The sequence below is a fragment of the Protomyctophum parallelum genome, assembly GCF_964188405.1.
Source record: "Protomyctophum parallelum genome assembly, chromosome: 13".
Lineage (NCBI taxonomy): Eukaryota > Metazoa > Chordata > Actinopteri > Myctophiformes > Myctophidae > Protomyctophum > Protomyctophum parallelum.
In genome coordinates, this window is record NC_139708.1 from 9,279,947 (window position 1) to 9,301,729 (window position 21,783).

The 21,783-nt window shown below is 44.0% G+C and overlaps 2 protein-coding genes across 2 annotated transcripts; both read right to left on the reverse strand.

Annotated features, from left to right (window-relative positions):
* Positions 1 to 11,700: 11,700 nt before the first annotated feature.
* Positions 11,701 to 13,563, reverse strand: LOC310868457 (autophagy-related protein 9A-like; the record flags this gene model as incomplete). Its single annotated transcript, XM_083778915.1, has 1 exon — positions 11,701 to 13,563. The coding sequence occupies one exon, from the start codon at positions 13,561 to 13,563 to the stop codon at positions 11,701 to 11,703; it is 1,863 nt and encodes a 620-aa protein (XP_083635041.1).
* A 3,261-nt stretch (positions 13,564 to 16,824) lies between these two features.
* LOC310868458 (neutral amino acid transporter B(0)-like) lies at positions 16,825 to 18,339 on the reverse strand (the record flags this gene model as incomplete). The annotated part of the gene is made up of 1 exon (XM_083778916.1): positions 16,825 to 18,339. One exon carries the CDS (start codon positions 18,337 to 18,339, stop codon positions 16,825 to 16,827), a length of 1,515 nt encoding a protein of 504 aa, XP_083635042.1.
* Between the last annotated feature and the right edge of the window lie 3,444 nt (positions 18,340 to 21,783).

The following is a 21,783-nucleotide window of genomic DNA, read 5'->3' on the forward strand; positions in this document are numbered from 1 at the left end:
TTTAGTATCTTTTTCCACCACTGATGGTGGGAGATATCTTCCATTGTAGTGACTTCATATGATGAACCATATGCTGCGGCTCTGACAGGCAGCCAGGGGGCCGACGAGGAGAATGGGATTTTCTGTGGAGAGCTGCCGGAGCCAGATGGTCCGCCAGTGCACGTTCTGGAGACATTCCGAAAGGTTCTATCGTGATTATGAAATCGGGGCCACAGCCTGCACACCGCGGGGACCACATGCGTGCACATATTGCATGCAAACAATTTACAATTTACAATTTAGGCATTTAGCAGACGCTCTTAATCCAGAGCGACTTACATTTAAGCAAGAACAAAAGCATGGGAATACATCACATAAAAGCATTTATCATGAAACATGCGTAAGCTAAGAAGGTAACAGTGGAATATCTATATGATGAAACTATACATACACTATACATAATAAACTATACATATTCACTACTATGCTATACATATGTACTATGGCGTGCTATGACTATATACAATACAATTATAGTGCTGTCTACATAACATGCTATAAGTCTGTGTCAAATGCTATCTAAGCCAACAGAAATGCTATCTAAGGGGTTAGGGTAAGTGCTATGGGCCATGATGGAGTCTGAAAAGGTGGGTTTTCAGGCTACGGCGGAAGATTGGGAGTGATGCTGCAGTTCTGACTGCAATGGGAAGTGCATTCCACAGTTTTGGAGCCAGAAGGGTGCAAACACACACACACACACACACGCACAAACACACACACACACACACACACACACACACACACACACACACACACACACACACACACACACACACACACGTGCGCACACACACGGACGGACTGACAGACACATGCACATAGTCACACACATACTGTGCACGTGCATCAACTGCACGTGACAGGAGTCATTTGTGTGTAATTGTGTATAAACAATACACATGCGTGCGTGCGTCCGTACCATAATACAGATGCCGTACCCCATAATTCAGATGCTGGGGTTTAAGTGGTTAACTACGAGAAATGGGCCCATAAGGGACTCCTGAGGTTCCTGTATAAAAACACAGAAACACACGCAGGGGGAAAACATTCAGGAAGGGATTTGGCACCTTGCCCCGGTGTTGCCTGTGATTGTGGCCTGCAGTCTCGCCACATGCAGCGCCCCACATGTCCCCTCCAGCCCGGGGCCAGCGACCACAGCGAGGCGGTGCATGTAAGAGCAGTCAATAGGAGCCAGGATCAAAAAGAATCCAACACAATCCACCTCCCCCTTCCCAGATTGGGAAGGGGGAGAAGTGTAATTCCTACATTACAAGAAAAGTTGTTGTCATCATAGCTACTCCGACAAAGAATAAATCCACCAGTCATCCTGCCACACTAATAGACAGCGCAACACCACGTCCTTTGTCCGTCTTCTCCTACCAAACCACACCGTTTGCACACATCTCACCATGCACAAAACCAACAGCATGCCTGTCCAGACATTAACCACTACTTTGCATTCATACAACTGTCATATTTACAGTACAGTACCCATTTATATGAAATAACACATTATTGCGCAATCTCAACAGCCTACGTCAAATAGCGCTTATGCAACAATTACCCTAAAAACACAAACACCTCAACTCAATGTCATTGTGAATAAGAATTTCGAGCAATTATCTTTTTTTTTATGACACTTTCACCCAGAATGAAGCTAAATGTGGAAGCCGTGTGTACCGTCCTGTACCGATCCTCTTGAATCTGGGCTGAGGCACTGCCTGCGAGTTGGCTTAAAACTTCCTGTTTGAGAGCTAGCAAATTTAAGACATCCGGTTGCCTTCAGAATAAAATAAGGTAATTTAATTTGATTTGTTGGTAAAAATGTCAATAATAAAATATATATTTTTTAGATTTGGCAATTTTGGCAGTGCCGTTGATTGATAAATTGCAGCATTTGATGTGTGTAGTTCTTTATCCCTTTCTCACAATCTATATATACAAGTGAAAACATGTGAACTAAAAGGTGTACCCATGTCGTATCATACATGGTCACCTGTAAACTCACTCATTTACAAACAAGCTCACATCACAACAATAATCCATGTAATAATCACAATAACAATACCAATAATCATAATAATAACAATAAGCTTCTCTGTAAACTCACTCATTTGTAACGGTTTGATAATTAAATTAACTGTTACTCTTTTTTATATTACGGGATATTGACTGATCTCCTTTAGACACAACTGATTTAAGTAGAATGACAGGAATAGCTTAATAGACAATAGACCCACAGCAAACAAACGGATTCATAACTTTCAGCTCATTTATTTGATTTCGTGGGCGTTTTCACCTGTCTGTATTATTATTATTATTTCATTTGGTTGGATAAAGAGCCACAGTACTTCATCACAACTTCGCTGTGTTCTCATGATCTCTCAATAATAATCATTATAAGAAGAACAACAACAACAATAACAACACTAACAGTACAGTACAGTACAGTACAGTACAGTACAGTACAGTACAAAGAAGTATAGTAAAATACAGTACAGAACAAAGAATTACAGTAAAGTACAGTACAGTTCAGTACAGTACAGAGGACAACATTACAGTACAGTGCAATACTAAGGAGTGCAGTACAGTACAAAGGGGTACAGTACAGCACTCCCATCGACTTCCCGCTATTGCCTTCTTCCGAATGGCGTTAGGATTGAGCGGGCCGCAGGCCAGCAAAATTCTAGTTACAATAATGATCAGACTCGCCGCATCTCGTCTCCAATCTCAGACATCTGACCACTTCAACCTCTGCTGTAATCATCTGACTGCGTCATGGAAAACAACAGCCGCGGCTTGCCAACACCTTTTGAACGGCATAATAAACAGAAGCGGAAAAACGTTGACGTTTCCGGACAAAGACAAGGTCAGTGGGGAATATATGCACGGCTCGTAGAGGCCAGGAAAAGAGCTTGTAGGTCGGGTATTTTCAAACAATTTTGAATATGAACCTTAGATTAAGTACATGATGAATGAATTCCACACCTAACGTGCAGGGAATGGTCAGAAATCTCGGTACGGGGCCTACAGTATGTCTTTCTAGCCTCCCATGGCCAGAGAATATCACTTAATCTTTCTTTTGCACCGACAGATTCGTCTTGTTCCCATGCAGGCTAATGTCTCTGCCTCAATTCGCTCTCTGTCATTACCGCTGCATCGAAGCACTCTTGTTTTTCTGGTGTCTTCTTTCCAGCTACCCCTCTTGTGTACCTGTCTGCTCCAGTGTTACTAATGGTAACCTGTCTGCTCCACTGTTACTAATGGAAAGCTATAAAGCTCAAGCATGAGAGTGCCCCTTGCACGAACACACTTACACTTACGCACCCACCCACGCACGCACGTGCGTGCGTACATGTGTGCGTGCGTGCGTGCATGGCCTAACCAACTCAAGGGAGAGACTCCATTTCAAAACAGGTTGCAGACCCCTGCTCTAAACCAAAGATGTCCAGCAATCTATCATGATTGGGGGAAATATATTCCTGATTACCACCTCAATCATCACTTCACAATAATGCAATAATAATCTCTCGACAGAGATTATAGAACTTGGGCACGGTGGCGCAGTCGGTAGTGCAGCTAGTGCTATCGCCTCACAGCGGAAAGGTCCTGGGTTCGATTCCCGCTTGTGAAGCTGTGGGCGCTATGTGTTCTCTCCTCCGCGTCATTGTACCCATATCTTGATCATGAGTGGGGTTGACAAAAGGGCCTTTCTGTGTGGAATTTGCATGTTCTCCCTGTGTCACAAAAAACATGCAGAAATCCTGGTCTCTAAACTGCCGCCCCCTGGTCAGCCAGGGTACCTGATGGAACTGGTTGGAATAACAGCAGGTGTTTTGTCCACTCAGCCACTGCAGCTTTAAACAAAAAGCCTCACTAATGTAGTGCTGTATGCTACTACTGTTCCTTATGTTGTTGTTTTTTATGTTGAATCTAATATACATGCTCACAACGCATCACATTACACAAATTATGATCTTGTACATCTTGTGCTATAGTTGAAGCAAGGTTGAAAGTGCTTGATGTGAATGAGATTTGGGTTAGATTCTAACCATTCCAGTGCAATATGCAACGTGGGATTGTGAATTTGTGATATATGCCACTTTAGTGGCTAGACATTAATTCTCCTCAAGAGGAAATAAGCCTTAACCCCTTCACATGGCAAATAGACCAATACAACACTGAATACAACTTGAGAAAATAAGATTCTCTCTCAAGGGCTTACTCAAAACTTACAAAACTTGCAATAGATCACAGAAGAAAAAAATAAACTAGTTAAATTAAAGTTAATTTGTGTCGCCTTATTTATTCTTTGCTATTATACATTTGGAGAACAGTCTTCCTGCGTCTACCTGCTGCGTCTTCCGGACTCCGGTACTTAAAACTGCCTTGAGTGATATGGCAATTATGCCTTGAAATAATATGAAGAGGCATGCATGCAAGCTGCTGCTGGCAGTCCCTATAGGGGAGCCTTTTCTGTGGCTGCCTCTAAACTCTGCAATGAACTCCCCCTCCATGTCAAACTGGCCACCTCAATCTCTGTTTTTTACGTAAAACAGTAAAACTCTATTTTATAGGCTTTTAATCCAGAGTGAGCTTTACATTCATGAGTTATTGTGACGTGTTGTGAGCTTGTACATAGGCTACTTTTGATGAATGTTCTTCCCCCAGAATAGAGACGCTATAGTGGTTTTACATAATGAAACACAACAGAGGTGGGACTCAGACAAGTTGTTGGCAGGTTTATTAAGCCACTCAGATGGACTTGTAAAATACCATTATTATGAATTATGTGCAGGTGTGTGTGTGTGTGTGTGTGTGTGTGTGTGTGTGTGTTCGTGCGTGCATGCAGTAACACATCTGTTACTTGGCACCAGATGACAGGGGATGCACCAATCTCATTGGGAGAGAGTCCAGAGAGAAATGTGCATGCGTAGTTGCGTACACACACGCAACGCACGCACACACGCATGCACAGACGCATGCACACGCACACGCACACACACGTACACGCACACAGCATTATATTTGAGTGACAGGTGCAAGAACATTAATTTCAGACAGGGAATCGCTGTGCTCCCAACTCCCAATCCCATCCAGTACTGCTTGTTGACGAGCCAGGATCCAGGCACTTTAACAAATCGTTCCCTCTGGACATGTTCTAAACAAAATCTACGTACGCACATGCAACATCGCTGACACACCCCGCATCTCCCTCCTCAGACAGGGGGCGAGTCGAGAAGAGCATTTCACAGGTCTTGTACTTTAACCCATTTAGGCCTGCATGGTGATATGCAACCTACAGTATACGTTGTTATACCTTTGAATCCGGGAGGTACCTCTGTGTCTCATTAGTTGTTTCTATGCATGTAGCAACATTTTTCAGAAACCTTAGCTTAGGTTTTAGATGGCGTTTTTACGTCTTGGGTGGTTTGCCTATATCCCACCAACGTATTACATAACCAGAAAAAGTGCCCCTCAGGGCACAGGTCTCCACCAGGCCAGGTCAGGTTATGGCCTCCTGGTGGCGCTATAATAGGCCAATGTGAAAATGGTGCCATTTGTTCTTATGGCAATTGGATGATTTGAGGCATTTTGTTCCAAAAATGTGTTTGGCTAAAATCCACCTGTTGGTGGCACTATAACAGGCCAATGTGAAAAGGGTGGGATATATAATATTCCTCAGCCTAGTGCGTGAAAGATTTCACATAGATTGCAATTGCGTTCAAAACGGGCCAATCCTGCAAACTTTGAAAGCCAATGTTAGCCAATTAGGATGGAATATGAAATATCGGACAGATCCGTCTTGAGCACATGACTATATACTGTGAAACAATTTGCGGGATTATTGGACAAAATCTGGATGAGTATTATCAAAAATGTGTTTTACAAAAGTGGGCCTCCTGGTGGTGCTCTAAAAGGCTGTTCTGGAAAATTTGGGGCATAGGTTCATCGTTGGCATCTAGGGAGTGTGTGCAACGTTTGGCATCGACCGGTTAACGGTGCCGGAGATTAGCTGGTAATGGACGGACGGACGGACACACACAGGGACGGACGGAGTGCAAAACATACTCTCTCCCCATTCCTTCGGCCTGGTGGGAGACAATAAGGCATCCAGTGAAATGCCCCCCTACTTATATGTCACCAAGATTTAGCTCTGTGTATATGGAGTGTCAGAACAGGCCATCTCCATAATTGGACCCTGGGCAGTGGGCCTGTCCTATTAGGCCTATTAGAATATTACAACGTCCAACTCATGAAATACGATAGAAACCCTGCCAAAAGGGGATGGATAGGGGGGAGTGAGGCTTCCCTCCCCATCCCCTCCCCAAATTTCTGGCAGAAGCTTTTGAGGGCTGATTTCACCCCTCTGTTGTTGCCCTGCTCTTGTCTTGTGTACAGTATGTAATTTTGTATGTTCTGTGCCTTCCTGACTGCCCTGTAGTCCTGAACCCGCTTATAAGCTTATGATTTGTCAGTGTTTCCACCTGTGTCCTCTTGGTCGCCCAGCCTATCCCAGTGTTGATTGTCAGTTGAGTTCACCTGTGTCCCGTTATCCCGTGTAGTTACAATTATATAGACCCCTGTGTGTTCATTTCCTTGTCAGATCATCGCTTTGTGTCGCATCATGTACTGCGTTTTGGCTGAAAGCCATTCTGTATTATTCAGTCCTTGACTCCTTGTTTTGCCCCCATTTCTGGGGAAGTTTAAGTTGGAAAATGAACATATAGTCCTGAACCTTGATTTTTGCCGCTTTTGTACTGCTTTTGGGTCCTCTGAACTGCAGGGACTGCACATTAGACCGACATCCCGTTAGACCGACTGTGTGGCTAATTAAGACTCACCCCATGGCTTCCGCATGCGATTATGGTTAGGGTTTGGCATAGGGTTAGTAATGGGTCGGACTAATGAGCAGTCGGAACAATCTGAACTCACCCTGACACATATTGTTCAGTCAGGTCAACTCAAGAATGGATGGATATATTTATTGAATATAAGATGAGCAATATATTTATTATGGTTTCGCAATGTATTGGATGTGCTTTTTAGGTACTCAGATCAAGCGCATCAGTCCCGACCATAGGGACTCTGAATCCCCCATACCTAAACAGTAGACCCAAACGACAGGTGGTAGCTGGGGTGGAGGTGGGTGAGCAGCAGGTTTGTATACAGCAGCAGCAAGCAAGCAAGAGGAGGAATGCAAACCTCCGGTTAAAGTAGCCGGTATGAAGATGGAGTGAGTGTGTGATTGGCTGAGTGCCAATCATGTGAATGAGAGCGTGACGCTGAGGCGGCCAAATTAACGGCCGGCAGCAACTGCACTGAGGTTCCCTGACTGAACTTGCTCTGCGCATGTCTACGACAAGCACAAATGCTCATTTGCAGAAAATAACCGATCTACAAGCTCCTAATGTGTTATAACAGAGTTTGCACCCATAGCACCTATAGCCTGCCAAGTTGTTTCTACTAATTTGAAGTAGAAGTAGAAGTAGGCCTAATTGATAATGATTCACACACTGGGTCCTGCCAATGTTGTGTGATGTTTTCTAATTGCTGTACTCTCTGTTCTCTCTCCTGTCTGTCCACTACTCTCTCCTTGTCCGTCCGTCCATCTGCACCCCCCCCCCCCCCCCTACACCGTCCTATACAGGTTCATTGGCTTGACAAGTGTGTTGGTAGTGTTTGTGTGTCTCTTTATTCGTGTGTGCTGTGCATGTCCACGCATGAATCGCATGACAGGACAGGTCGGGTCATTGGCTACCCATGCAGTCTAATGAAAACACAGACAGGAAACAAGCAAGGAGAATAGCTGGCATGACAGAACATCCTGTTCATTCATTTGAGGGACAGAAAGGACACAAGAGTCAGACTGCCTTGTGAATCACCAACTGCAGGAGGTAAAGGGGTGCTTAATTGTTTTCGAAGGATCGACCTCACAGTCCAGTTTGTAGATTGTTTAGTGCAGATAATGTATGTTCAAAGTCTGGCCAGAGGGCCAAACATGGCACGAGGGCATATTTTATGCGCCCCGAGGTTTCCTCCCTAAAAATGCAATGTTTATGGTCCGCCAGTGTAGTGTGTGTGTGTGTGTGTGTGTGTGTCCTCTGCAATTCCCTGATTGGTCAACCAACCAATTGGCTTTACGGATCCCTGTATGTGCATATTTTAGTTGTTCGGTCGGCCCACCCACTGCCTGGGTGGGTGGGTAATCTGTAAAACAAGCAAAACAAATAAACGGATGGGGCATGAATTCCCGACTTGCATCAGCCCTGAGTAGTTTAGATAATGAGGACACGATTTCATATTAATAGAAAAGCAGACTGCATAATGCCTCAACATTATAATATTAGCATTCACATGTAATTGTGAGTCTGATTTGCTGGGCTACTGATTAAACATGTCTGCATGCTTCTTTTGCCTCCAGGTGTGTAATTAGTTTTTTTAATTTTGTTCCACTTTGGCTCTGTGCAAATATTTCACGAACCTTGCATGCAGAGACCATGCTTCCTTAAAGCAAACATGTATTTTAATGTTTGCAAATGTATTTATGCTAATACACTTCCCTCCTTTGCATGCTCACTCAACTGGCTGACCTCTGAACTCGTTTTCACAAGTTTTCAGGCAAGAAGTGTGCATTTGAATGTGTTATTTGATGGCCTCGATCGCAGTCAACGTTTAGTGACTGAGGGGATGAATATGTAGCATCTCTACGATGGCGACAGTGCGTATACGCAGCTAAGGATGTCTGGGAGTTGTGACCGTTGTATGACCAGGCCTTGTGTGTTGTAACACGCCTAAACACATAGACGGCGGACGCTATACATAATTAATAATGACATCATTATTCATGAGCAATTAACACACTACTCTTCCATGGGTAATGACTGTAGTAACTAGTACTGCACTCTGTCGAGTGCCTACTTGCGTGTTGCACACAAGTAGGCCATATACTAGGCTGGCCTACTAGTGCGCAAGCAGAGCGTGCAAGTACTGTTGTGCCAGGAGGACTTCAACTATTTCCTGGGAGCATTACACCAATTTCTCACCGCAAAAGTCTGCTATAGAGTCTATATTCGAACTCAGGAAATTCTCTTCTACATTTCTCAGTGGTAATTTCCATTCTTAAGGTCAACAATCTTGACCTTGCAGTCTTCATGGGGACATTCCTGGTATATGCACCTTTCCTTACGAATGTCCATGATTGTTGCCACGCTCCTAGCCCACCCCATCTGCTTTGATTGTCACTATGGGCTGATCAGAGTCACACTGCACTGTTTGAACATCCTGATGATCCTGTATGTTATTGTAGGCCATGGTGGAGGTGGTGTTGATAAGCTTCTTATTAGCTTCGTCTCTCACAACGAGGTGCTACAAGGTGATCTGTCTCTAACCCCTGTCTTCCTGACGCTTGTCAGGACACGTTCTTCCTATTAGATTCTATTATATTTAAGTATCTTCTTTGGGTTTATCTGTTAGACTGAAAGAAAATATTCCTTATTTGACAACTCTTGAATGAACCTTGTAAATTATTGTAATTCATTTTAAACGATTATAAAACATAATTAATAACAACCAATTAAGCACTACAAAACATAAGTAATGATGAAATTAATACGGGTGAGTGAGTGGTTATAACTGGCTCGCAATGGTGACGTAATAAAGATAGGTTTCAGATTACATATATACATGTATATGTAAGTTGTATATATGTATATGTAATTTGTAAGTTGAAAAGTAGTATACTGTGGTTACTTGGGTCGTTTTATGCGTATGCTGTGGCTGCGTATGACGTGATGAAGATATGTACCAATGCCAGGGTATAACTGGCCCTCGATGGTGACGTAATAATGATATGTTTCAGTGTCGGGTGGATTAAAGGTAATGCCCCCATGTACACATGTATGTAATCTGAAACCAATGCCATATCAAGCACAAATGAATCATTACGTGATACGTAGCCACGGACATACGAGGTTAAAATCAGTTCTCAAGTAATAATTTAAATGGATACTCAAGATTTTAGTGTGCTAGCTACTTAGGGCATATCACTCTGACAACACAACACAGTAAAATAAAATAAAACGTTGATATAGATTCCTGTCCCCGACTCCCATGCTACCCCATAGACAATCTAGACTAGTCTAATTTAATTGTGGGCCGGAGACAGGCAAGAATGCTCAGGCAGGAGTCAGTCCTAAAACATGAATGCCACATGGAGCCAAACACAACAGCCTCAACCAGTACACCACCTGGGGGGAACATACTGTACCAGTATTATACTTATACAACTCTGGCTGTGATGAAGATCATCCTCCACTCGTCCTGTCACCACTGCTGTCAGGCAATGCAAGTGTTGAGCCCCAGGACAGAGCAGAGATGTCACTTTAAGTCAGTGCAGTGGATGGATGGGGGGTTCCCGTTGGCTCTGCTCGTAAGTCGTCTTCCAGCAGCCTGCGGTTTAGGGGCTCATCTCGGCCTCCTGGGAACACTGCAGATTTACTGATTTAAATGCACTCCAAGAGCAAGCCAAGGCTGCCAAGCACATCATCCTCTGCTCTGTCCCCCCCCCCCCCCCCCTCTATCTCTCCCTCCTCTCTCTGTGCCTCTACTCCCTCTCTCTCCCTATCCTTATCCCCTCTCACTTTCACTGCTAAAGGTCGATTGAATTGCTTCAAGTAAGCTTTGAACGACACATCACACGAGTCTCTCAACATTCAGAGTTTTGAGCATCCATACAGTCTGCAACTCAGTGACAGCATCAACACAAAATGTAAACAAGGAATGCAAATGTATTCCGTTGCGTGTCCATGTTAAAGATGGAGTGCCGTGATGGACCCTGCCCGGTGTGCACCTGAAGAGCGACGCTGGCTGCTGCTCTAGCGGCGCCCGCTCCTGTGGCCTGTGTTGGTGCTGTAGATCAGCGGTGATCAAACCTTTCAGATCGAGACCCAAAAAGACCCAAACTATTGAAAATAGCAAGCACACAATGCTTCGCTTCGTGCCACATTGCAAGCTTGTAGTTTTTTTCACTACTATTCTTTTTATTTATGGAATTTGTTTGTTTGTATGTAAATGTGTACAATTATGTTACGTGATTGTTTTATATACATTATGTATATATGTATATATATAAGAAAATTTGATTTTTACCCGAGTCGTGACCCATAACCAAGTGTTTGAGAAACTGAGTGCTGTAGATGGCTGAAGCCAAGGGAATTAGCACGTCCCCACCTCACTTCCCTCCCTACGAAGGAGGGACTGAGGTGGGCATGGTGTGTGACTGGGGGAAGTGCCTGGAGTGAGGGCTGAGGTCAATTATGGCCTCATATTATTATTGGGAACGCTGTCGTCATTCTCCCTGTGCCATGTATAACGAGACAGCTCGCCCCAAGACCGCTGCTTGCGGTGCTCATGCATGTAGAGCTCATCTCATTTAAGGTGTATTCTGATAAAAACTGAACTCTGCAGTTATCCCTCCCACACACTGTTGCAGAAACTGGCATCGGTCGCAGAGCCTGCCATTGGCCTACTTGTGACTTGGGCGTGGCCAACGGCCCATATGAGCAGCCCTGAATCTGCCTTTCAGTGGAAGACTGGTGCTTCACATTGGTGAGAGGGACCGCCAAGGCCTAATGCCCCCATGAATGTCGCCGTGATTGGTCAAAGTCCAGGCCAAAATTGACGATAGGCTAATGTGGGCGGGCCTATAAAGAAGTTGCCATTGAGACTCCTTGGATCAGACTGGGACAGTGAGGTGATTGTGTGTTGGTCTGCCAGGTCCCAATTCGCCTCCCTCTGGGCCCGTTCTTTGAGCTGACAAATGAAGTGTTTGGACTCATGGGGAGGCTGCCACTGGGGGTTGGCAATGGCAAAGTGCATCAGTGACAGCTCTGTCTTTCGGTCCTCCGCTTGCTGGTAAAAGGACGCCTCCGTCTTCCCTGTTGACATGAACGCAGCGTGTCCATGCTGCCTAATGTCCATCTGGGCAAAGGAGCAAGTGTCCCCCAACCCGACCACCTCCACAGTGAAGTTCCTAAAGAAGTCAATGATGTCCAGAGAGTTTCTCCTCAGGTGGAAGATCAGGATGAAGGGAGTCACTACTGGACTGATCAGCTCCTCCAAGATAAGAACAGCCTTGTACTGGAAGAGCTGGGAGAACTGGTTACGGGTCTCATGTCTGTGTGCATTTCCCTGCCAGTGGTCGGGGATGTAATTAACATGGGCCTGGATCAGCCTCAACAGCTGCTTGGGACAAAATACTGTGTGATTGTCCGGAATTAATGAAATGCAGACAGTAACGCACAGTCCAAGCAGTGTAATGGCTGTGAGGACATGCTCCACTGCTACAACGTCCTTGTCGTAAAGGGTCAAGGCGACAAGAACAGCCAGGGGAGCGCCAGCAAAGAATGCTACATTCCTAGCCACCACAATCAGCAGCGGGAACTGAAAACTGTTCATATACCTATATGAAGCCAAGTCTGCCTTTCTGAGACGTGACATGAGTTCATGGTCTAGCTCATTGAAGTGACGCAGGTAACATTGAGCATAGAGAGACCAGCACCTGGCTCCCAGAAAACCAGGCTGCCGCATGATCACCCCAGTGTAACTAAAGAAGGCATAGATTATCTGCCACACCATGATGACTGGACATAACAAAAGATTGGCAATTCCAATCAACAATATACGAGACGCGAGTTTGTCTGCCAGCTCCAGCCTGTTGCCTACTTTCTTGTACTCTTTCTTCAGACTCCATTCATTCTCAAACAGAGAGCCTATGCCCCAAAATAAGATGAGCTCAAAGTTGTACTTGAGACCGCACGTGTAGAACACAATCTCTCCGAGTAAAGGAGGACGGAAACGTACAGGAAGGAGAGACTTATTCACCATGGCAACCGTGTAGTTTTTCAAGCGAAGGATACGGTCATAGATGTCGAGTTCCGTCAGTTCCTTTTTGTAAATGCAGATCTGGTGTTCCTTCTGGATCTCCATGATTCTGGCCTGAACCTCTTGCCAGGTTGCATAGCTCAGCTCTGACATGGTCATCTTGAGGGCACTAGTGTAGAATGATCGGATCTCCCAGTAGCAGCAGATATTGTAGATGAACTTAAACAGTCTGTGCAGCCAGAACATGCCAGAGATTACCAGTACAAAGATCACAAACGTGTTGTCACGGATATGGGAACTACAGACATCAGTTGGGAGGAACGCATCGGGCAAGGTGACTTTGGACGAGTTTGCGTGTTTCACATATGTGTTGTCGAAGAGGATGTCATAGTCCACACAGTTGACCAGGAACACTGTGAAACCCACCACAAACAGCAGCTGCCCCAGCTTAAAGATCTCCCCCAGTAGCATGCAGGTAAATCCATTCTTCTGATGCAGGTGATAGACCCTCTGGAAGAATAGGTCAAGGTTTTCTATATGATGCCATTGGGATTTGGCTCCTTCGGGCACGTGCACCAGCATATTCTCGTCTCCCGGAGGGGAGTCACTGTAGTAGGCCTCGGGGTCCAAATGTGCCATGGTAACAACTTCAGTCATACCAAGCAATCAAATCTGCCACCACAGATTCAACTCAAGCAGTATGTTTGTGTTTATGCAACATTCCCAATTGAGCAAAACAGAACAAATGGTTGGACTACATGTAGAACAATCCTCTTTCTAGCCCTCTTACACTATCTTCAGTTCATAATATAGAAAATTACGTTTAGCCCCTAAACAGAGTATTATATGATGTCACTGCAGCTAGATCGTTTATGAAGTACCCATTAGCAGAGTATGTGAAGGCCGGACGCCAGTCATCTATCAGTATCATGATGCCAGCTATCTCCAAATTTGGGCCAAAACTAAGGACAGATACACAGAGTTGTTGTCTGACTATCTCCATATTTGGGCAAAACCCCAAAACTGGATTATATATATATTTTTTGTCATCCAGTATCTCAGAGGACTTGATGTCACTCTGACTCAGCCATAAGGAGTTCCCAATGTAGCTATACCCAAATATGGAGTGCGTTGTCTAACCTCAATGTGTCGCAGTGCCCGGCCCTGAGCAATTTGGTGCCAAAGGCAGGATTCCTCACAGGATGTCATGTCTCAAACATTTTTTATTATTTCACAACAAACATTGGATGTATTGAGTGGGAGTGGCCTAAAAGGTTCTTAGCTTACCTATAATTATTGATGACTATTTTATGTATTTGATGTATTACCATGTTTTGTTCTTGCTTACATTAAATTGCTCTGGATTAATGCCTGAACTGTAAATTATACCAGAGGAACAGTGGCTGGTGAAAGTGAAAATGTTATTTTCAAATTTGAAGGAGCTGTTTCAATCCATTATAATATGTATAGGAGTTCTATTTCTTTTTAAATAATAATAAAAAATAAAAACTATTAAAAACTATTATGATATGGGCATACTAATGACATCAGCGATTGCCATGGGCATTTATTTGTATAATATGCATTATTTGTATTGTATTATGTATAGTTTATTTTCCTGAAAATAAATAAATAAAAGGTTAATTTACTCTCTCTTACTGAAAAAAAATATATATCCAAGACAAGCCAATAAAGTAATAAAGAAAATAGCTATACACAATATGCACAATAAGCCATAGAAACACTGATGCACTCCCGCCCACAAATCAACCATGCATTAGTAGGGTCCAGATTTTGGACCCAATTAGGGTCCGCTCAAGCCGTTTCCTGGTTGGAGACTGGAGATGACGTCACGTTTTTGTTACGCTGACTGGCTGAAGGGGTTGTCTGTCAACACTGTACTCCAGCAGACGTAGTGGTCAAAGCTGGCACTGCAGGCGGGCTGTACATTTAGCACAAGGAAACCCGCGCAGCTGGGGCTTAACAACTAAACGCCACTGAGCAACTTCAATTGAAATGAATAGCAGGGGGGGGGGGGGTCTCTGACGGTCTGCTCTCTATCCTTTATAACTCTATATGGTCCAGACTATTTCCACACAAATGGAAATGCACTGAAGCTCAGTTCTCCGTTGTCTACAACAACATACTTCATCAATGTCATCAGTTTGACTTGAAGGGTTTATCCAATCTTTGACATCACTTTTTTCACGTCAGGAGTGGATCATATCATTCATACAATCATGTAATTGGGAGGTAGAATTCCATGGAAAGTGGCAGCACAGAACTGCCAAAACTGCAAAAAGTGGAGGAAGAAGAAAATATGGTAGAAAAACAATAGGGGCCTTCGTCCTTTCGGGCCTTTCATGCACCTGTTACGGTAACAGGTGCATGTTACGACTTAAACCCTATACTGCCTTGACTGCATGGGGTCCCCCAGGGTCTATACTCGGACCCATTAATTTTTTTCAGGAATAAGGTAACAGTGCCTCTGACTGTTCTGGTCTGCAGGCAGCTGCACAGTCTGTCGTTACGCCAACCCAAATTCCCTCGCTGTTCCTGCATGCTCGCTCTTACCTCCTACACCTGCTTTCAATTATGTCTGTGGGGAAATAAGGTTCTACGTGGAACTTTGTATTGTGGCAAAGCCTTTTTCATCATTGTCTTTTTTTCTTAAATATTTTTACATTTGAAATATTTGGGGCAGAGTTCCTTCCTTGACCATGTATGAATGCTAGTGGTGTCGGAGATTAGCTGTCACGGACACAGACAGACGGGGATAAAAAGATAATCTCCCGCCCCCAGCTGTTAAGGCCTGGTGGCGTTTAAAAAAAAAAAACGTATAGGCCTATTGCAGGGGTCCTCAACTAGAAATGTTTTTTTTAATAAGACCGAGGTCCGGTCCCATGCGCGGCGTCCATCGGAGAGCGGGGCTCTATGCCCGTTTAGTATGGTCAAGCCAAGCTTATACAAATCAGATCCCCTTCCAACCAACCAATAATGGGGTGCAGAGTGCAGGCCCGGAGTGGAACTCCAAATCAGGCCGGGATTTATACGCCCTGGGAGGCCACACTGGATTTTGGGGGCCCTTGGGGGACATTTTGGGGGCCTTTGCAGCAATTTCACATGTACCATCTGATGTTATTTATATTATTAACTTCTTCCCTCCATTAACATAAGACACACAATGTAGTTGTGCTGCAGCAACACTGCCTGAATTGAATTGAAATTGACTGTGGCTGGCCTGGCCTGAGTTTAGGGGAGATTACTTTTTTGCTGGCCTGACCTGATGCAAAAAAAAAGAAAAAGGGGGGTTTTGGGGGGGGGTTTTTGTGCCTAGGGTCCGCAGAGAGGTGGTCCGCGGTCCGGTCGTGGACCGCGGTCCGCCAGTTGAGTACCCCTGGCCTATTGCATTAATCTCTTTTGTATAAACCTATATGCTTGCTTTTCTTACAATGTTAATGTACATAATATGTACATTAACATTGTAAGTAACACTTATCTATATTATAGATAAGTGTAGATGTACCTTATCACACATTCTATAAGTCTACACTGTATCGCATTTAGTTATTTCTAAATTATCTTGTGTACATCGTATTCCTGTTAGCATACTACGGGAACATGTTGGTGCTTGTACATGTATCTTGATTAACACAAACATGCAGTCATGTCCTCTGGTAAACCAGTGTTGTAGCTGATTTTGTGTATTACTTCCACTTGGGTGTAACGCTGTATGTGATGGCAAAGATGTTTAAGTAAATTGGATGTTGAACCCTTTAGCTGCATTTTTACCACAGTTTAAATTGCGGTTTATAGTGAAATTGGGTTAATCTTTGCATCGCTATTCTTCATCACCTTCACCCACCCTCAGAGGCATTGTGATCAAAGCCATCAACGCTACTACATGATGGACTCTCTGTCACGGAGCTGGTCCCCTTCGGTGTGACCAAATCCGTCTCGTTTCTTCTGAATGAACGGTCGGTCTTTCTCATCCAGCCTCACCTCGCTCAACTCCACCTCCGTCCCTTTGGCGGTGTCATCCAAATGCTGCAAAATCCCAGCTCCGATTGCATCACCCTCCACGTTGATGACTGTGCAAACGCGGTCAATGAGCCAGTCAACAGCCAAAATGAGAGAGATGTCGTTAAGAGGCAGTCCAACTGCCTCCAGGATTATAGCGAGAGTCAAGATGCCCCCTGCAGGAACCCCCGCCGTGCCCACACTTGAGGCTGTGGCTGTCACTAAGATGACGATGACCTGGATGAAGCCGAGATGGATGCCATTGAGCTGGGCGATGAACACAGCAGCCACACACTGGAAGAGAGCGGCTCCATCCATGTTGACCGTAGCACCAATAGGCAAAATGAAACGGCTGATGCGTTTGGACACACCGTTCTCCTCTACACACTTGATCGTCAGGGGCAGGGTGGCAGAGCTGGAGGCAGTTCCAAAGGCTGTTGTCAGAGCAGTGAATACCCCCCACAAGAAGGTATAGGGGTTCTTCCTGGTAAAGAGAAAGTAAATCCCAGGCAGTACCAAGACACCATGGATGGCCATACCAACGATACAGCAGGCTATGTATTTTCCCATACTGGCAAACAGTATGCCAACATCCTCCATCTCTACAATTTTCTCCACTACAATGAACATAATACCGAACGGGGCATACCACATAATCCAAGACACCAGGATCATGGCGGCTTCATTGAATGAATCGAAGAACTTGATGAGGATCTCCCCCCCCTCTCCAAGTTTCCTCAAAGTCACACCAAGCACAATTGAGAACATCACAAGACCCAGAATGTTCATGCCGTCCTGTTCTGTTCCAAAGGGTACCTTCTCAATGACCTCTGTGCCATTGGTAACCAGCTTGTAGCTTGTGCCATACGACTGGAAGGTAGCAGACACCAAGTTGGAGGGAAATATATTTCTAATCAGGTCTAAGAAAGAGTCTACTGCTTCTTTGGCCTGGGGAATGTCATCTTCCCAGCCTGGCACTATGGGCTTGCTGCCGGTGACCAACCCGGGGCTGATAATGAAAGCCATAATCACCCCCATGACAGAGGCGATCAGGGTGGTGACTAGGAAGAACAGCATGGCATAGCCGCCCAGCTTGCCCAGGGCTTTTGGGTCTAAGCTTGCTGCTCCGGACACCAAACTGCACACCACCAGAGGAATGATGATCAACTTCAGCATACGGATGAGCAGCTCTCCTGGGAACCCCAGATAGATGACCTGGGACCGGGTCAGCTCTGCGTTGCGCACACCAAATCCAATGAAAATCCCGATGATAACCCCTGCCATGGTGAGAATCACCAGCAGGTTTCGCATCAATGTCTTCTGGACCTGTTGGGCCAGTGGCTGCGTTCTGCGGTTGGATTCCTCTCCCTCTAACCCCTCCCTCGCCTTCTCCATGTTGATCGTCTGAGCCGTCCTGGAAGTCAACAACAAATGTGGTTAACTGGGAACCGGCCTGCTCCAGGGATGTCCGACAAGAACTAATCAAGATTGATTATTGATATTACTTTTATCACTACAAACAAAATACTCTTATAGCCTCGACCTTGGACTCACTTCTCTTCATGTTGCACTCTGTTTTAAGCTGAGCAGCCTCAATGCCCACGCCATCAATATGTCACTTATACCCGAATATGGAGTTAAATTTCAATCTTTGGCATAATATAATATTGAGGGGCACTAGCCCCTCCTATAAACAGCTATAGTGTTTAATGTTTTTGTTGTCTAAACAAACATTACAAATTAAAAATGAATGGAGAATTTACGTCAGTGTGACACCCTTTCTACCGGTTGGGTTGAGTTCTTTTTGGTTTAGTCCACGAGCCAGAGCTCCAAAATAGTGGGGAAAATTATTTTGCATATTTTCCTACATAATGCCTCATTACTTGCACAAGCAGAGCGCGCAAGTAATATTCTCGCCCGGTCCATATGCACCGTCCCAGCCAACCCGCCACTTTTGATGCGTATGCAAATAAAACAGCAAAATTGTGCCTGATTTGCTGGGACCAGATTACATAAATGACCATATGTCTTACGTCATCATTGAGAGCTAGTCATATACATATATATGTAATTTGTAAAATAAAATAGCAAATTGTGCCTGATTTGCTGGGACCAGAGTACATGGTGTGTACGTATATGTATGACTAGCTCTCAATGATGACGTAAGACATATGGTCATTTATGTAATCTGGTTCACCCGTAGGGTACTTTCAACTTACATACATGTATACATACATACGTTACCCGTTACCCAACCAATATTGAAACATATCGTAATTACATCACCATTGACAGCCAGTTATAACCCGACTTTAGTATTGAATTCCAATGTTTTACAGAGAGGCTGAGATTTGAAAGTCCGTAGCAGCAAGCAGAGCGCACAAGTATTGTGGTCGTGTTGGGACGTATGCACGTGTGCTTGGGAGGTATACTGTATATACTGGACGTTGATATACCAACCAAGCATACGTACATAAAAAAGCCAGCGGACCACAGTATAGTACTTTCAACTCATGTATACGTTACAAGTTACCCAACCAATATTGAAACATCGTAATTACGTCACCATTGACAGCCAGTTATAACCCGAGAATGTTATTAGATATCAGATTGTATTTGTTTTTAATATATATAATCTTCCTACAGAACGTTAAATGGTTTGGCTGAGTAGTTATGCTTCATCAAGAGCTACCACTCCAGATACACACAAATAAGCCATAGCTATACTTCTGTACTTGTGTCCTCCAAACATGAAACCTATCTCAATTACATCAACATTAACAACTAAGCAGTGCATTTTGGCGCCCAGCATGAATATCCAACATCTTATGACACTTTTTAACACAAGGGAAAGGGCCAATACATTATTGATGCTCAAAGCGTGTTTTTGAAGATGTTGACTTCAAATTGTGCATTTTAGTACCAAATACTGGTGTTACACTAAACTAATTGTGTTACCCTTAATGACACAGCCCACAAATATTGATTACTGTGATTACTTCAGTGACACTTAAAATAAAACATTTTTACTGGATAATTAAATCTTTGATGCCATTTATAACATTGTAATTATGAAAATAAATCATATTTATTATTGTATTTAAACATTCAATATGCATTCTGTGAAAGCAATCTCTAGAATTAGTAGTTATTATTACCGTATGATTACGTATAGACCTGCATGATCTCATGTGACAGTAACCTAACTGTGCTGAGATAGACAAATAGACAGAGCATACCACACCTCGACAGTGGGTGCAGGGCCAATAAAGGCAATCATGGAAAGAGGTAGGACCATTCTTAGGCAAAGGAATTACTTTATTATAGTTTAAGACAATGATTCGATCAACAGATCTTCATACTGAACTGACCTGATGAAGATCTGTTGATTACTTTAACTATAATAAGGTAATTCCTTTGCCTAAGAATGGTGTGCAGGCCACACCTCTTTCCATAGACTAATAGACAAATAGGCCTACTACACACAACCACACATAGTCAATAACATAGTGTTACTTGGAGTGGTTATAACTGCTCAAAAACCCAGCTTGTAGGTTTATTATTTTCACTATACTTCTTACAAATTCGGCTTACAAAATCGAATTCATGGAATTTCTTAGATTTTTGGTATTCATGAAATTATTTAGAAAGATATCGGAATTGTTTGTAATTCATGAACATTTTAGATTTGTTTTGGGGGGGAAAACGTAAAATCTTTTGAAATAATAAAAATCACACCCGTGTGAAGTGACGGGTGCTCTTATCATCATACATCATATACACATCATATACATCATCTCATTCCGGCCAAATTGCCAATCACAATTTGTGTCCTCACTTTCCTGTCCTCGATACGTACTTTCCTCAGCCAATCAAATCATCAATATGGGGTGCTCAGCCAATCAAATCATCGCTATAGGGTACACACAAAACACAAAACTGGGCAAAGGAGGGAGGGGCTAGCGTCCCTCAAAAATCTGATGACTTGTCCTTGTACAAATCTGCAGGAACTTGTGTTCCTGATGATTTGTTTGCGTTGTCTCTGTTTTCATCCTTGCACTTTGACTTTGTCTTGTTCACTTTGTTGTTTCCATCGGATGGCTTGTCCTCCTTTACCGATAGCTCCTTCAGCTTATCTTCCACTTTGTTCATGCTTTCCAAATCATCTCCCGTTTCCTGTCGAGATCTTCTGACTTCCTCCTTGCACTCATCAAACTTCACTTTGAATTCCTGAGCCTTTGCTGCATTCATAAAACGTATTGCTAGAAGCTCAGGTTTTGCTCTTCCATCAGTGAAGTCTGCCAATGTGTTCCATACCCAGGCCCTATTATTGCCAACTTTGGGCTTCAACTCCATCATAGGAGAGATGTAGTGATTGGCACAAACCTTCAGGGTACGTTCTCTCCTCATCAATAGGCGGATTGTGCTCTTCTCTTTGTGTTTCATCAACTTCACATCACCAGTGCCACGCTCCTTCCACTCTGCAGGGTCTTTCTCAGAATCAAAGCGATAGAGCTTGGCCCGCATTCTGAACACCTCCTCTTCGTCCTCCTCTAGCGTTTTCACCTCCTGCTCTGGAAGGAACACGATGGGCCCAAAGGGAGGGTCATTATGTGCATCGTCTGTGGAGGTGTCATAGTCATAATCTTCAGTGTCGTTTGGACTTCTCAATTCCTCTAACTGTTTCACAACCTCCGGCGCTGGAAGGGACACGATGGGCTCAAAGCGAGTGTCATGATGTGCTTGTGCTTCGTCTGTGTATGAGTCATAGTCATCAACCTCAGTGTCCTTTGGAATTGGCAGGGACACGGTGGGCTTAAACTGGGGGTCATTGTCATC